This window comes from Anopheles ziemanni, chromosome 2 (assembly GCF_943734765.1).
Source record: "Anopheles ziemanni chromosome 2, idAnoZiCoDA_A2_x.2, whole genome shotgun sequence".
Lineage (NCBI taxonomy): Eukaryota > Metazoa > Arthropoda > Insecta > Diptera > Culicidae > Anopheles > Anopheles ziemanni.
The window spans coordinates 42,870,874-42,889,405 of NC_080705.1; the positions used below are offsets into that span (position 1 = coordinate 42,870,874).

At 39.6% G+C, this 18,532-nt stretch overlaps 1 protein-coding gene across 1 annotated transcript; it reads left to right on the forward strand.

The window, feature by feature from the left end:
- Nucleotides 1-16,658: 16,658 nt before the first annotated feature.
- On the forward strand, nt 16,659-17,298 carry LOC131293616 (nidogen-like). Its single transcript, XM_058321695.1, has 2 exons — nt 16,659-17,005; nt 17,073-17,298. Exons 1-2 carry the CDS (start codon nt 16,659-16,661, stop codon nt 17,296-17,298), a joined length of 573 nt encoding a protein of 190 aa, XP_058177678.1.
- Nucleotides 17,299-18,532: the final 1,234 nt, after the last annotated feature.

An 18,532-nucleotide genomic window follows, 5' to 3' on the forward strand; every position in this document is an offset into this window, starting at 1 on the left:
CGAACTACGCATCGACCGCATCATCCGGCAACAAATTACAAGTAGCAGAGAATCACGATCCACCAACTACATACAGTTAATTCATCGATTAAATGACCTGACGCAGCAGCTCAAAATTACAACGTAGCGACGTCTTTAGCAGAACGAAGACAACATCATAAATAGAGGTATATTTAGAACACCACGTGTGAGGTTAATTGACAAAGTATTTTTTTAAAGGGTGACATCGTCCTTACAGTTGCGTAAAACTTAATATACGCGTTTTACGAGGGGCGGTGTAACGAACGGACGATGTGTTTCGCTCGTTCGTCTCGACCGAACGAAGGAAGATAGGAAAAAGGAAAACCATACGGTTTTTGAAGGTCAGGACGAAACGGAACATTCGTACCGGATGCATATTTTTTATAGTTTATGATGCCAGAAAGGAGCAAAGATTAGCTTAAACTTACACGCTAAAAGAATTTGGGTCAAGTACGAACGAGATCGTACTTGCGACGCTTGTTAGTTTAGGATGAAGCGAAACACGCGAGAATAGAAGAAAACGGCGATTACCGCTGTTGCGCGCCCATGAGCCCACCCAAGAAAGGCAAAGAACAGATTTACATGTAAACTTTCGGTAACGACCGCGATCGTGGTCCTAAATAAACATAAAAAGGAAAGGACACGACGCGTCGGTACCGAGAGTCTAAGGCAATGCGTGGGATGAATAAACATTACGCAACGACCGACGCATGTGCGCATGCGTTGCGTAATCGTAGCGCAAGGAACGCACCCCGTTAGGACCCGCGCAACGACGCGAACGCAACGAAAGCGAGGATAGGATAAGATCGTAAAATTCAGGACTCGCAAGATAACAAACTATTGAGGGTATTATGATTGGGAGCGCGGAAACGATAAACTTCTCGACGCTGGCCCATACAAAAGGTAAACAACTCTTTGAAAAAAGCGAAAAAATGGCTGGGCGTCTCGACGATCCAAAACGACGCCACCTGCGTGTCGAGACGATGCGCGGATACGAAACGACGCGCGTCGTTATCGTCGAGCAGTTTCAAGCACCTCCTGGTCGATGGATCTCTATAGACCGTATGTGTCCGAAGCATATGTGGGTTCTATGGATCTTGGTATTTACCAAGAACATGATAATTCAGGATGCACTTTTCATATCAACGTTGTGTTTAGACAAGTCACTTTGATTTATTTAGCCATTTAGCCATAGTATAAAACACACCAATAACTCGATCGTTTTGAAAATTGATTAAAAATCAAAGAGCTCGAAACTTGTTAAAAACTATATATTTATATACCTTGAAATACTTGTATAAATACCCAGGTTGCTATTCGAGCAAATATGCGGAAACTTTCGAGCAATAACGCGGAACTGGATCATAATACCCTCATATGTAGGAACGCGTTTTCCATAAGGAAAAACAGAGAAGAAAACTGCGTAACAAGGATCGAGCATTAAGCACAAAATTCTCGCGTGTTAGAATGAGATCATTGTGCGTGTTAGAAAACCCATTCCGCCAATAATGGCTCCGTTGCCAGACTGTAGGACCGAAACCTTCGTTTTTCCGTTCACTCACACCGGAGTAGACTACTTCGGTCCGTTCGACGTAGCTGTCAAGCGTTCAACTGAAAAAACGAAGGGGGGTAATATTCACGTGCATGTCATCTCGGGCGGTTCATCTCGAACTCGCCGAGGAACTAGATACCGACTCGTTTTTGCTATGTTTCATGAACTTTCAAGCAAAACGAAGTTGCTAAAAATGAATTAGAGGAATTGGTTCAAATCAGTTCAAGAATAGAATTGGGAGTAGCCATGAAGCTAAACATCGCTTGTCACTTCAACCCGCCAAGGGCACCACATTTCGGGGGCGCATGGGAAAGGTTGATTCGAATTATCAAATCAAACCTTAAAGCTATGATCGATTCACGGAACCATAATCCGTCAGTAGTAGTTTTGAGAGGAGCATTATCACACAGCATTCACGACCTCTCGACAAGAGGACGACGAACCGTTGACACCGTTCCACCTACTGATCGGAAGAGCAAGTAGCACTCGCTATCTTTAGAATTCGAAGCTCACAAAATGGACCGTAAACACTGGAAATTAGCAGTATGCTATGGCCAATCCTTCTGGCGGCGCTGGGAAAAGGAACACCTACCTCTGATCACTCAACGTTCCAAATAAAAATCGATGACATCGTTGTAATTAGCGATTCAAACAAAAATAGCAACTCATGGTCAAAGGTACGCGTGGCCAAAATATCAAGGGTTAAAGACGACCAAGTAAGAGCGGTAAAAAAAGGCCATTAACAGATAAGCACATCAATGACAGCCTTATTGGGCGTCCCCTTGGCGCAACGGCAAACTTATTGTTCCACTTGAAACTACGGACACTTCTGTTCTCTAGGCGACAGAAACCTTTCACAACTGTTCTTAATTAGGCGACAGTACACCTTCACAAACTGTTCTTTAGGCGACAGTACACCTTTTTCGAGCTGTTCTTTAAGGCGACAGTACACCTTTTTCGAGCTGTTCTTTAAGGCGACAGTACACCTTTTCACATGAACTCGTTCTCCGAGTATGACCCGCGCGATGTTGTACTCCTCTGTGGAGCCACCATATAACGATCCGATTGTCACTAGAATCTTCACCGGGATTCGGAGGTCCGTCGGTTTCAGTATCAACGTGTTCGGTCCAGGCCGTGACTTGCCGACGCCGGAGAAAACTACGTTTGATACCTCAACCTGAAGTTAAGGTAAATCGGGAACCCGGTCCGCAGCGTGACGTGCCGCTAACGGAGAGGAATTCCAGCGAGTTTTCCTTAACTCTTTTCGGATCAGGAGTTTGGGAGCGCTTTGTGTAGTGTGACCGATCCGTGCTGTGACTATGCCGACAACGGAGAGGACCACGCAGAAAGCTAGAACTTGTTGAATTTCCCAAAGTTCCGTCCGAGCCGTGACGTGCCGACGTCGGAGAGAAGCCTTTAGGATTTTCGCTAAGTTCGCTAAGGGAAAACTTACGTTGAAACCGGTCCGCAGCGTGACGTGCCGCTGACGGAGAAGAGTCAAGCGTAAGGTGGAGTAGGGTGTTCGGAAGTTTTCGGATTGGTTTTCGGATATTTGAAAAAGGATTTCGGGTCCTTTCCTCACAAGTGTCCTGGTGAAAATATCTGCTTTATTCAATGTTTCGAGCTCTTATATACTAAAACACTCCTTATCTTCTAATGAACGTAAGCGAGATAGAGGATCTCGTTCTAACACGCAAGATTTTCATGCGCAATGTTCGGTCCTTGCTACACGATCGTTCCTTTTACTCTTTCCTCTTGGAAAACGCGACCCTACATGGGCATCTGGATCTTATCGTTGCCTGAGTTTTCCTTGCATCTTTCGAGACCCAAATTTTACGACCCTAGCCTGATCTCGCTTTCGTTCGTCTGCGTCGTTGTGTGGGTCCTATCTTGCGTTTTGTTTCCTACGCATTTACATTTGCGAAACGCCTGCGCACATGCGTTGGCCGTAGCGCAATGTTTGTCGATCCCACGCATCGCCTAAACCTCTTGGTACCGACGCGTCGTGTCCCTTCCTTTTTATGTTTATTTAGGATCACGATCGTGACTGTACCGAGAATTTACATGTAAATTCTAAGCCTAGCGAGATTTACGAGAGCGTCGCGTTGGTACCGCGATATCGGTTATCGCCGCCTATACCTATTCTCGTTTCCTGTGCAAAGGAGGCGTAATGTTTACAATCGCGTTCCTTCTCGATATGAGCGTCTGGATGTTCTCAATTTTTATGATTTGCTTCGATCATGAAAGAAAAAATATGTTTCCGTTGCGACCTTTTCGGTATCTTCCTGATCTCGTTGCACTTTAAAGGGGGTATTCGACTTACGTCTTTCCCTATTTTCTCTCCCCCATAATTCGGTCAAAGTGCCCTATCACGAACGAAACATATCGTCCGTTCGTAACACCACCTGTGAACAGAACTGCGTGCAAAGGCCTGTACCTTCCACAGAATGTGAGTGTCAGTGCAAGCGGGAGACAATTAATTTATTTCTTTTCATGTCCCACATCTTTCGGAGCTCGTAGTGGAAAATGGAAAATCTTGTCTTTTTTTTGTCTTAGTACAGTGTAACTGGAAGCTTTTGCAATTGATTGTAAACAACTTCTTGGCGTGCTATTTTAAGCCGGTGTTTCCAGACTAGTACTTTGTCGTTTTGTTTATCTGCTTTCAGCATCTTTGCTAAACAAAAATTCCCACTGATGCCAGGCTACGATTGTATGTGTGTGCTTTGCTTAAAATTTGTTATCAAATCAAATGGCAGCAAGCAGAACTTTGTGAAAAGTACAGATTTGACGTAGCAGCAGTTTTTTACACGCCAAACGATCGACTTTAGTGAGAGAAGTTAATAGTTGTTTCTGTTTTTCTATCCGCTTTCCAACCATCTTGCTGAGCTGTCGATGATTTGATCCTAATCTAGATTATAATAACTTCATCCAAATTATTTTGGTGTTAACTACAATATTTTTTGGATTAAATATTTTATTGTATTGTTTAGTTGCTTGTACAATTTAAAATGATTTGATAATATTTCTTTTTCGTTATCTTTTCTTTTTTCGTATCTTTTCTCTATCGAATTTTCGATATAAAATAAAACGCTAACATTTTTCTTAGTAGGTTAAGCCAAATCTTAAAGATGGGTAAAAAGTTTATATATTTAAGCCATAATGACGATAATTCCATAATACTCTTTAGTTTGTGAAATACCCCGAGACCGGACCCTCCCCTATACGGGAGGGCTGACTACCCACGTACACATAGGGAAAAAGTCTCGTAAGCCCTTAACGGGCAGGCATGACCAACACGGTCGTTACGCCAAGAAAAAGATCCTTTTCATAGATTCCGCCGTTAATTATCTTACTTTGGATAAAGTCGACGCTTTTGCTCACATGGGTTTCTTGAACTTTTACGTTCAATGAGCATACAATAATGATTACCTCCAATAAGAGAAAATGCATTGTCTATGTGCCGTTGCACGCTTGAAATGTGTATATGAAATGGCTTATATTGATGAAGAACACTTTTTCAATTGAAAATGAACTCGTATACTCGAATCTCGTACGTACTCATTGTAATTTGAACCCGAATGAGAAAGAAGACGTACTTGATGTCACGTAATATATTCTATGGAATACACTTTACTGTTGAAAAAAAACACAATTCATTGATTTTTATTTGTTTAGCCTCAGTAAAATAAAGTGCATTGAATGCAACGTTGCCGGAAGTGAAACTAGCTCTTCGCTAGAGTTTTTGGCCCGTGGTTAAATGTTTTCAGCTGGAAAACTCTTGCTATAACAACGCGCTGAAAGTGACATTATTTTAAAAAAAAACTCCCAATTGTTACTGTGCTGCGGCATTTTTGTTTTCCTCTTTACCGAGTCATTGTGAAGTTTCGATTTTCTTTTCTTCTGCCAAGAGTGGTATGTTAGGTAAGAGCACACTTCCCCTGATGTATTGTACCCGCGATGAAACGGATAAAGGAAATAGATAATGTTTATCTTACCGTTCCAGTTCTCTGCTTGAGAAAGAATATTTTTTTCTCATTTCTTTGTTTACTAAAACCACGATCCTTCGCGCTTGGTAGAAAGTAGTTGCAAGGAAAAGAGAATCAGTGTATGGCTTTGATGTACCTAGGTAAACGTTAGCTCAAAGCTCTCTTTCCCTTTTCTCTGTAGGCTTGATGTCTGCTCCGTGTGCATGCAAGCACCGGATCGTTGAGCAATGCAATTTAGCTTGAATAGAAGAAAAAGCATCTGCACTCACGTGACTTTGAACACTGGAGCACTATTTTTCTTAAACAAACTTTCAAAATCGTCCGAACTTTCCCCAAGAATTCCCGTTCGGTAAAATAAGTTATTCAGACTATGGTAACATCTCCCTTCTCTCTTATAACCTTCGTCTGCAGCAAATGGAGACGGTAGTTGGTCTGGTCTCGTCTGTCTTTCCACGTGAGAGCAAGAGGATACTTTTGACAGGAGGTATTTTCCATTTTAATCTAACCTTTGAAAGATTTTCGCACGGCACATTTCCAAGTGATGTTTATTCTTTCGTCGCCTAAGGAAAACAAACCCGAACCATTCCATCTCTAACCTCCTATATAACCTCACTATTTTGCATTCCCCGTACCATATCACATTAAAAGTAGTGCAACTTGTAATGATTTGTTGCAGAAAATTTACCGGTAACCTGGAGACTAGCAGTTCAAAATATGATTTTTATATCGATGGTGTAGATAAAGCTGTTTCGAAAACTCATTATTTAAATGCCAAAACAACAAGTTATACTGGAAATAGTTATCTAAAACACCCTTCTCAATCTGACGTAGAAATGGTGCATGGTCGATAGCATTGTACTTTGGTCCATTTTTATTTGTTTTGAATTCAAGCGCGGAATTACAGATAAAGAATTGGACTACGCAGAGGTAATACGAAAAAGTAGTATGAAGTATTGTACATATTTGTTAATGCAATCTTTCAAACAAATATGGTCTTATCCTTTATCTATCTATGGTCAAGGTGACTTTAATATCCCCGTTCGCTTCAGGGACAGGTTTTAAATATCACTACTTCACTTCACACGCTTACTGCAATTCGATCAATCCTTTCCGGTTAAGACGTTTTTCTGTAAAGGTGAAAATGATCAGATTTATTTCTTTGCTACACTATACACTTCCTGTATCAGCTACGTGCTACGGCATTGAAAGGACGCTTAAGAGCAGTCGGCTGAAAAATGCGAATGCATATTTATCACCAACGGATCGAATATCTTCTGCTACATTGCATACACCATTTGTTGCATTTCCGAATACACAGTGGTCGAATGATTACAAAGAAGCTGGCTGTCTGTGTTTGGTGGAGGAAAGAAGTAAACATTGCGGACTATAATCGTTGGTACAAGAGTATGGTGTTATCCTTGAGAAAAATCCCCGCCTCAAAACCAAGTCCATTATTTTCCGAGACTCTGTGTTCTTCCTAGTGGAACGTCGTCTGGGAATGGAAGCAGCAGGAGCAAACCTTCGTAACAATGACAATTCTCTTCGGAGCGACTAATACAGCTTTCTTAGAGTTGGTACGAAGAAACGATTTCTTTGTTATATTTTCTGTCATCAAGCAAACTTCACTATTATTATTATTTAGTTTAGTAAGTGACACTAACCTGAATCTGCAAGGAACTCTTTGTGTTCCCTTTTAGAACGGGTTTGGAATTACGTATGCAATTTTTTGTTTAAATTTCTTACCATATGCTCACATTCTAAACATACAAAAAACATGCAGATATTAGGACTTTACAGTTGGCTCTATTACATACATATATCTATAATACAGATCGTAACATAACCGTTGGAGATTTGTTATGACATTGGCATTGATGAATTCATAAAAATGATTGAAAATCAAAGTGGCTTCAAACTATAACATCATTTTAATGGAAAACAGAGGAGTTTTTCTTTAGTTGCATAAGTCAATTTGAACAGTTTACTTCTTTATCTTTTTGAGATAAAGTGTATTCCATAGGTTAGTAAGCCTTTAGGGCTTCGAATTGGCAAAATAATTAACACTTAATACCTGAACTCACAGGACGACTTAAACGACTGGAAAATAAAAACTTAAATCGAAAATGGAAACATTTACAACACTCTCCTTAACGGTAAACATATCTCAAAGATAAATTAACGCTTCACTGTTTAGTTGAGAATTACGTATAGTATTGCTCAACAAATGCCAAAAGCTAGTAAAATAACGTCAGAAACAATCACTCAACATGTATTTCACTTTTTTTTTAGGAAGAAATGTACTTCAATCATTCGTACACGGTTATACCCACGGGAGGAATTGACTGACGGTTTTAAAATTACAAAATTCCCCACTTAGTTGGAAGTAGTGTTGGGTCAAGTAACACTTTTTGATGTGCCGTACTGTGGTACCACACACAATTTACTGTGCTGTTCATTTGTGGTAGCACAGTAAAGTGTCATACGGTCATATAACGTCTCTATTTATTCAGCAACACCTATTCGATTCAAAATGGTTAGTGTGTTCAAAGTGTTCTATTCAACAAGTGTATGCAGAGTGTTGGAACTCTGCGTGCAAAAAAAACACACACACACACACATGGATGCAAAAGTAACCCAGAATTAAACGATACAAAATTGGAACACAGTTTCTAAGGAACAACATGGATAAGGTGCATAATTTTGGTTGATATTATGTTTGCTAGATTTTAGCCCTTCACACTTCCATTCAACACTTATATATTAAAGTATATTATATTAGTATATAATATTCAATTCGAGCCAGTGTTTAAAATTTGTTCCTTACAGGAAATCATTAGTCGGTAATAGCTAATCTATTCAAAAAACGTTGCATTTTTATTTCAAGAACATGCGTTATATTTGAATTGCGTAGGGGAATTGCTTTTCTTCTTGGATTTGTTCCTATCGCGCATCAATCATAGCCTTTTTTCATATGGCAGTTTTCAAAATAATAATGTAAAGATTATGTAATAAAGATGTTCAAAATGCCTAAAACTGGTTTATACTTTTTATTCCTACACTATGGTAGCTATGGTATTGGTAAGGAACCACAGAACAGTTCTTACAATTTGTTGGTACAACGGTATGAAACTTTACTGTGGTAACGCATTTTTTGTCGAATGTCGTGTGTGGTGCCACACTTTACTGTGCTGAGTGTGTTGGGTAGCACAGTAGCACACGATCCAACACTAGTTGGAAGCATAAAGGACACGAAAGGAACTGCGGCTTCCGTGCCAATTTTTGCCATCCGTCTTCCTCATAAACTGAATCCGTTCTGTTCTCTTTCCATTTTTTGCGACACCGTCACTTCACCACTGTTTTGAAACATTGTACGTCACTTAGATTTAAGATATTGCAGAGTGTGAAGCCTGAGCAGACACCGATTAGATTCCAAATACAAATACGAATTTTGCAAGGTGCCCTGTTAAATTTTGTAAAAAAATGTTCGGATAGATTACATTAGATAACTTCTTCTTCTTGGCGTAACGACCTCTTGGTCATGCCTGCCCGTAAAGGGCTTACAAGACTTGTTTCCCTTAGACATTACATTAGATAACTAATTGGTGAATTAAAAAAATGTTAAAGGTTTCTAGTTTCATGACAATTTATAGAAAATTGAATTTTACATAACGACTGAAAGTTTCTGAAAATTACACCTATAAGTACCGCTTCATGTTGTGGTTATCTAAACTATCGATGTCTGCAGCGGCTCATGCGTCGGAAAATCAATTGTAAAACATGGTCACTATACAGAAACACCCACCTCATCAACTTGTCCTCTGCTTCGCACCTTATGTCATCTTTGATAAGGTTGTCTGTTTCAAGTAGGTTTTGTTGCCTTTACTAGGAACGGATCACATGCATCATAAGTGTGTTCTATCGAAAGGTTTGTGAAAAAATACGGTGGAAAATAGAAAAGCGTGACATAATTTTTGAATGACCCAGAATACCTTGAATGCGACCGAAAAGAAGGAAAATATTCTTTTGCTCTCCCCCTCCCCACTCCCTCCCCACCACAACACGTTAAAAAAAACTTTATAGTATAAAAATATGGATAGATGGCTTCTCCATGGCCTCAGGAAGGAGCGTTTGTAAGAAATAAAATCAAGGGATATTCATATCGCACAAATTGAGTTCGTTCGCTTTGGGAGGACAGAAAAAAGGATGGGTTAAAAATATCTCAAAATATATAATTTATTTTCCTCCACAGCAAAACGTTTTTCCGAACTGAAACTCGCACTACCATTTGACAATTTATATTTCACTTACTTGTGCCCAATTCGCTGCTGCGGCTCGGTTTCGAGATTGTATTTTTTGGATGACGTAAAAATGGTGGAACGCTTCGGAGGGAATTCATACCGCGCTCTTCAATTTTTGTCGTTCTTTTATCCTTTCCCTGTGTCAGTATCGGATGATTGAGTAATTTTATACAATATTTGAACAAAAATCGCATCTGACGGATAGCGCATACATGCAACATGAGTGGAGTTAGGGCAATTGGCTCTGTCGCTTGGGGGTGCTAGGAAACGTTGGAAATATTGATGTGATGAACCGCAATTGGATGTTGAGCTGATGGTAGGACACCGAGCCGACAGGATTATATTCATCCATCGTAGGAGTTGGTCCTTCGAGTTTGATTTGATAAGGTGTTGTTTATTTTCTTTGTCCGAGAGTACAACCAAAGCCCATGCCGCAGGAATGTTCCTACTCCGACTCAATCGAATGTTCATTTGATTTATTTGTCGTTTATCGATAGTTGTGTGGAGGTCGAAATTGAGAATTGGACATCTCGGTTAACATGCGTTGTTTGGTTTTTCGATGGAAAGTCCACAATTTTTATTCCACTAACGAACGTCGCAAAAACTTTTAATCTCATTTATCGCATCAATTCTTCTCCAATTCCTTTCAAAGTTTGCCTTATTAAGTTAGCTAGAACAATTTTGCGCACAACCTTGTTGTTACATTGTAGGCTTCTCGCAGTATTTTGTTGAAACGCTTTCCTGTTTCCGTGTACCTCGAGGGAAATTCAATTCATGAACCGAAAGCGGCAAATAAACAAATCGATATAGAACAGATTTTAAATAACGAGCCATCGTTCGGTGGTTCCATGGTATATTTAGAAACGGCATGTGATGTGACATGTGGTGCATTTTTCTCAACATCGAGATTGTGTTTCAAGCATTTCACTGTCAATTGTTTGTGTGCGCTCTTTATCAACGCAGCAGTGTTGCTTCTCCGAGGAACCATTATGTTGTTGATCGGAAAGCAAGTTTTCCTTCGTTTCTAAAAGGTGTTCTGTTGGATTCTCCTCTCGCCGGAAGTTGAGGTAAAAATGGAAGGTAAATACGAACGCTGTCCGAACGATTTAAGCGCTCACATACTTTCGAAGTGTACGGTCCGGACGATGGTAGAAAATCCCCCCGGAAATGGAATGGCAACCAACCTGGAGGATTTTTTTATACCTTGCTGTACGTATGTCGGACAGTTCGGTTGCACGTTGCGTGTCTGGGAAGGATTTAAATTAGAAACGGTTTCCAATCAATCGCACTGGGACCTGCTAGTTGACCGGCGGGCATGCAAGCAGCAGCATAGGTGGCCGATTCTTAATCCATACCGGCACTGGAGCTGTCCAGTGCGTTCCATTTTGGTTCATCGAACCATGGCAATTGCAGTTTGATCAGAGGTTAATGGAATATTCATAGCGTTACACTCGTGGTGAATTATTCACTGGAAACACCGGGTTGTCCCTCTTTTAACCCTCTTGTTTAGGATGGATGAAATATCCTACAAAGAGCATAAAATTCGTCAACCTTTCTATACACGAAAGCTATCATGTTTTGATTGAGCTAACTTATTACAAAGTGCACACTACATTGTATCTTACGTTTCATACACGACAGAATTTTAAACTGCTTCATATGTTTATGCAATGAAGAACGATCATATTTTATTGAAAATCATATTTTTCAAGAAATAAAACTGGGCATTCTGCGAACGTGTCTGAAATGTGTCCGTATTGTCAACCCTGAAAGGGTGCGTGTGGCATAAAATTCCATTTGTTATAATGTATCGCCCCAGGTTGTTCCAACAGGAAAATAAATTAAATGAAAAAATAAATTTTCAAAACAAATTTTTTTCCCTAAACGTACTAAAAAATAAAAAATAATGTATGTTAAATGACATATGTATTTATGTATCAATTTTTCGTTTTTATCGTTATTCGCATTACATCGATATTGGTCTCAGTTCGATCGCCATCTACTATGCTATGCGAATAACGACAAAAAAGAAAAACTGATACAAAAATCCTTGCTTCAATACAATTTTTCACTTTCTGGCATCAGTTGAAGATGTACCTATTTTGCATTAAAGTTTATATATTTGGGAGAGAACGCACATAAAAATGCCTGCCTATATGTCTGCAATTCCAGATAGTAATTGATTTTTTTTAGAAGAATTTGTTGTAAATAAATTGTTGATGAAAAGGCAATAATACGATGATGAGCATTTATTTGTATTGACGCATGATTGCATTTATTTGTATTATTGATATCAGGTAGTGTTAACGATCAAGTAAGTTTATATTCAATTTTATGAAACTAACATACTTCTTCATTATTTTCCTGTTGGGTTTCTTCATGTTTTGAAAGCTTTGATTTCATTGTCATTGGTAAATGATTAAATATTCTACACGTCTAATTCCACCAGCACTTACTAGCAGCAAATGCAGGCAATATAACAATTAATACTATTTATTCAATTGATGGTGCCGTATGATACCGAAGGTTCCGTCCGGACACTGCCGCGGTTTATGCGGTCAAAAACGTTTGGCGGATTCCGCATCATTTTTTGAAATTCTTGTCATTGCATATTGACAAGGTGGGGATTTTTTTCTCTTTTTAAAAATGGTATACCACCCACAGTCTAGCTACGTGGCAAGTACTTATCTAGCGAATTTTACACTACTGCAGGAATAGATAGAGAACATTGGTGATCTACAATTTTGTTAGCTTCGTTGCATTGTGGTTTGTTTTCACGACCTACACCATTCGGGATCCTCCACTTTATTGCACCTCTTGTTAGTCGATATTACAGGTTTGTTCTTCCTGTCATTCTGGCGGAGAGTGTCATCCCTCAAGGGTTCCACTTACAGTACCCCGTAATATTACACACTGTTTCTGTTGATTCTTCGAACCTAGAATAACAGGGGCAAGCTCAAGGAACCGAATGTTTATTGAGCTGCTTTCGAAATGGGTCTATTGATCGTTCCTGGTCCTGCTTCTTTCCATTATCCTGCAGCATACTAAATTAAACTCTCAGTCCTTGTAGATTAGGTTCCGGTCCGTGTTCTACAACATCCTCCGTATCATTTTTCCTGGCTTTTTCAATTACTTTACTGCGGCTGCTGCAGACTAAATTCTTCTCATCATGTTTGTTCACTGCTTCCTTCGTCGGCCTTTTCACTGCTTCCTTCGTCGATGGTTTCTGAGGATTTAAGGCAAAGTTTCTTGCGTGACGAACAAAGTCTGTTTCGTGGCCGTGCATGCATACTGAAGTGTTTACCTTATTTTTTCGTAAGGAGGATTTGTGTATTTCTTTTTATTGTTTTTGCTGTATTTTTTTTTCGACTTCCAGCATGTGAAAAAGAAAAACTGACTTACAAAAGTAAGTTATTAAGGATGATAGAGAGAACAGACATATTTTCGATTCTGGAGCTGTTGATAGAGACAGGGTTATTAAGAAATGCAAAATCTTAACAACGCGAAGCTAACATTTGTTGCTTTATTATATAATGCTAATGGTTTTAACCCGAGGTCAGTGCTTCCTTACTTTTCATAGAATAAGATGATCTCGTCTCGTTCTTAATCCAACTAAATACATTGCATTAATGTATGTATCAATGTATTTTTAAATGTTCAATCACCCTCGGATGAATTCTATGCGATAAGAACCAGTAGATTCCGGACCCTGTTCGCATCGTTCATTTTCTTTTCAATCTAATAATCTCATAATGACTTTCAACAGCAGAATGTTGATAAATGGGGGTACGCTGTAATTCTGTCGCTGTAAAAAAGATTCTATGCCGCGTTCAAAATTTAATGGCTTATCATTGGCTTAGGAAAAATTAGTTAAGGATCAAATGAAACAGGGTGGATTCTTTCAATTAACGCATAACAGTGTAGCATGTCCAAGCATTACCCTTTGGTTCCACACAATCCTCTTAACCGATTTACGATTACGTCATAACTTCATGGAAGTTTTAAAATCGAATCGAATGCAACCAGCTATACTAATAGTTTTGTACCGAATTAGAAAAGTTTTTATTTGCCTTGTTTGAAGTGATTTTTAAGCACTGAAACCAAAATTAGTTATCTTGCTAGTTCCTGCTAGTTGGCTGATGTGGGTATTTTCATACAGCCAAACCTGTAATACACAAATGCATGGAAAACGGAAATCGTGTCTGTTGAACATCAGTTGGTTAGAAATAAAAAGGCAAATGGATGTTGTTAGGATTCGTCCTAACGAGCGCGAATAAAAAAAGGGCTAAAGGATTAATGGTGATGATTACTGGAGCGATTGACCAAAAATCCAAAAATGGACCTTCCATTTCCACTTAATTTTTTATCGCGACTGACTGATTTTTGCTCGCTCTACCCTTTTTATACATTTGACCCGAACACGATGGCCGACCGTCAGGGGTCATCGATCAGCGACCAGTCAACTGGGCTATCCTTTTCCTGCTGAATTGACGGCTGGCCAAGGAAGGGTTAGGAACAAAAGGGTTTCTAACAGATGTGAACAACAAACATAACAAACCCCCCCTCCCCCCCCTCTCCCCTTCCTCCCCCATTCAATCGTGTCGTTTATCTCTATCATTATGATAATGAAAATTTTAAAAGTCAGTACCCTCTTCCGGCTTGAGGTTTACGAATCATTACTCACCTCTAATAGTCTTATCACTGATCACCAATGGCGCTTTTTCGCAGCCACTGAACGGACGACCAATAGCTGCAAATCTTAGATAGTCTGTGAATTATTTCCCTCGTGCTTTCGTGTCCTGTGCTATTTCAACCGGCCGGTTTTCGATTGGTTTAATTCATCCGTGCCGCAGATATATGGAACCGGTTGGTCTTGGGAAGGTACGTCTGCTCTTTTCCGAAAAAGAAACCCAGTGCCAAAGTTGTTGAGGTAGTACGCAAAATAAGATACAGATGGTATGGCACTACCGGTCGGCATGGGTCTGTTTGTGTGTGTATGTGGAACGTTCGTTCGTGGTTAGCCATTTGCTGCGGTTTGACGTTTTGGCGACCAATTTACATATTTTTACTGCTTTAATCTTAAAATGATGCAAAAAAATAATAAAGAAGTGGTCTGACCAGTTCTGCTCGTCGTCCATTTTCACCTTCGCGGTTCAAGATTTTCAGTCCGTACATATTTTCAAACGCCATTTAAATCATGTATAAACAAACCCCCAAACAAACGAAATTGTTTATAAAATAGGTGGCTTTGAGCTTTTTAGGGACATGGAATAGTATGAGAGCGGTGAATGCTCCCTGGACTGGAGTGGAATCTTAAGAGCAATAAGCCGACCGCTGAAACCAGTTTTGCCAGTTGAACATTCCACAATGTGGCAAGATTAGTAGAATCTTTATAACGCTCAAATCAAGGCTACATCAGTCGTGTGTTTGATTTCAACCAGTTCAGTGTTTGATGGTACAGAAGAGTGCAGACATTGGAAAAAAATGTCAAGTTTGAAAAGATCACTATCCAGAAAAATAAAATTTCAAAAATCTGTTGTTTTTTGGATGCAGTTTATGAGTTTCTTCCTTTCATCTAAATCGCAAGCTCATGGTGATACCGTTCCACTTATTCATAATGGCGTGGAGGCTAGACCGGGGCAATGGCCATGGCATGCCACGTTATTCATCGGAGGTGAACTTTGCGGGGGAGCTTTCGTTGACAGCAGCACAGTTCTTACTGGTAAACATATTTTTACACTTTCAGCCTATTTATCGTCTCAAAACTGTTTTTATTTTTCAGCTGCTAGTTGTGCTGTTATTGGTGTCAGACCCGAAAATGGTATACATGTGTCCGGTGGCCGTAAATATAGAGATGCATCAACTAAAGAGCTACAAGAGTTGAATGTGACGAAAGTTATTATCCATCCGGAATATGACCACTTGAGTCTGGCGAATAATATTGCAATTGTGAAATTAACGTCTGATATTCACATAACAAACTTTGTACGACCAGTGTCCATTTGGAATGCTGATAGTGATGAAAATCAAATATTTGGATCACAAGGAACAGTGATTGGATTTGGTTTGGACGAAGATGATGAATTAACTGATACACTTCACCAGGCAACGATACCTGTACTGGACACACAAACATGTGTTGCATATGATAATGAAACGTATGGAAACCGCTTAACAACTAAAATGTACTGTGCTGGTGGAAAAGACAATGGCAGTGCTTGTAACGGGGATTGCGGAGGTGGTATGTTTTTTAACCTTAATGATACGTGGTACTTGCGAGGATTAGTGTCATTCAGCCCAATAAGACCGAACGTGGAGGAAAATCTTTGTGACAGTTCCAAACCTACGGTGTTTACAGACGTTTCCAAGTATCGACAATGGATTATGCGGTATACAAACACGACAAAGTGGATAAAGGATCTAAAACCATGCGATGATAGGATTGAAAAAGACACTGAATGCAACGCTGCGACTCGTTTTGAAAATGATTTGTTGTTTTGGGTACTAGCTTCAGAGAAAAGTGTGAGCATTAGGCGCTTTTTATTAAATGATGATACAACTGTCAACGATCGGGAAGTCCTGGTTGCAAAAAATATTAACCGACTCGATAAAGATTGCACTGAAGGCCGTCTCTACTGGACGGAACGTGAAACACAATCAATTTACAGTGCAAAGTATGATGGAACTGATAAGAAAGCGTTTATCACGAAGGGAGTCGATCCATTAAATATTGCTGTGGACTGGATCGCACGTCGTCTATACTGGGTTGATTATGTAAAGGAAACCATCGAGGTAGCTAGCATGGACAACCCAGACTTGCGGACAACGGTGGTCTTCAATGTCGATGGTAATGATAGAATCGCTGTTGATCCGGTGCATGGTAAATTATTCAGAACGGTTGGAAAACGCGGAATTGGATGTTCCAATCTCGATGGATCTGAACCAGAACTGTTGTCAGATACTCGAGGGATCAAAGATATAACGGTTTCCATCGCTACTGGAGAACTCTGTTACGTAAACGAAGACACATCAAAGATCGACTGTATGGATAGTCGTAGTAAGCAGATCCGCACGATTGTCAGCGATGTTACCGACACTTATTATTTAGCCGCAACCAATGAGATAATTTTTTGGTCGAACTACGGCAGGTTAGCATTACTCTTATTTGTGTACATTGATGATGAACGTTTATACATTGTTCTTTCAATTTTATAGTGACACGATCGAAAGTATTAACCAGGATGGGGTGCGTCGAAAAGCTTTATCAAAACCGAATAATGCAACGGAATATGAAAGCTCCCAGTTAATCCCCGTGGCCGATGTCTGTCCGTTGTTCTACAGTCCGTGTGCCGTGGAAAATGGTGGATGTCCAGAAAACTCAATCTGCCTTCCCAATCCGCGTGCCCAATCTGGCAAAATCTGTAAAAGCACCATTTCCTAATTCTCTGACCAAACGGATCCATCGACAAAAAAAAAACGAAAATAAATTGGTGAAGGTAAACAAAGAAAATGGCCATGGCATGTTACAATTTATAGTACGCTGATTAATAATTTGTGCGGTGGACCCATCCTTAACAGAAACACTGTTGTTACTGGTAACTATTTTATACTCAACAGAATGACCCAAGTCTACTATTTATTTTCTTGTTTTATTTTCAGCTGCTCATTGTTCTTATTATAATACCACTGTGGGATATCGCGTCACACGTGAAAATAAGTGTGTTGAATGTGGCTCATATTATACTCTATTCCCAATATATTCACTCTAGCTTTGCCAACGAAGTCGCAATTATACAATTATCAACTGATATGAATAGTTCTAACTTCTTGCGACCTGCAACTGTTTGGAATGCAGAAACAGATATAACTAGTTGGTACGAACGGAACCGTGATGGAATTCAGTTTTTACGAAGACGGTGAGCTATCGGACCAACTTAAACGTAATTGATACGCAAACATGCCTTGAAAACGATAATGCAACGTACGAAACCCGTTTATCAAGCCAGTTGTATTGTGCATATGGAAGTAATAGTAATACTATTTGTAACGGAGGCGGTGGAGGAGGCATGCATTTTAACATAAAAGCCACACAGTACTTGGTTGTGCTATTAACTACGGCGATTGCCTATTGCACACGCTTTGCCTGCGAAACCCAAGCGTCGCATAGAGCAAGATCTTTTGAAATGATGTATCGTTTTATTTTTTCAATGATATACAATATACACCAACGAAGGTTAAATGGTGCCACATGTATCACACTAGCATAGCATAGAAATATCTTTAGGTTTTACACCGTTTTCGAGCCCAGGTAAGCATCGTTCAACTGCTTCTGTATCACTGTTCAACCGTAAGTAAACATATGACGTCCAACTGAAATACTGTTGCCTATCTGTGCATGATCCAAACGTAAATGAATAAAGTTCAATCTCAACGAAACATTTGATGCCTCCAATGTCAATGCAGGTTTATATCGCCCGGATTTGTTTTTTGTCCCATTATCGCTTTTTACCATCGTTGGAAAACAATCATTGAGTGGGAAATATTATGCTAAATAATTAGCTGCGGAGCACAATGAGCTTTTTTGATCGTTCAAGTGGATTATTTACGAACATGACACACATAAATAATGAAAAAAAGCTATCCTGTAATCTACGTAAACTTACAACAACTATGAA

Coding starts and splice junctions, on each gene's coding strand:
- LOC131293616 (XM_058321695.1), top strand. CDS start 16,659: ATGGACAACCCAGACTTGCGGACAACGGTGGTCTTCAATGTCGATGGT. Junction 17,006..17,072: donor TTTTGGTCGAACTACGGCAG/GTTAGCATTACT, acceptor TCAATTTTATAG/TGACACGATCGAAAGTATTA.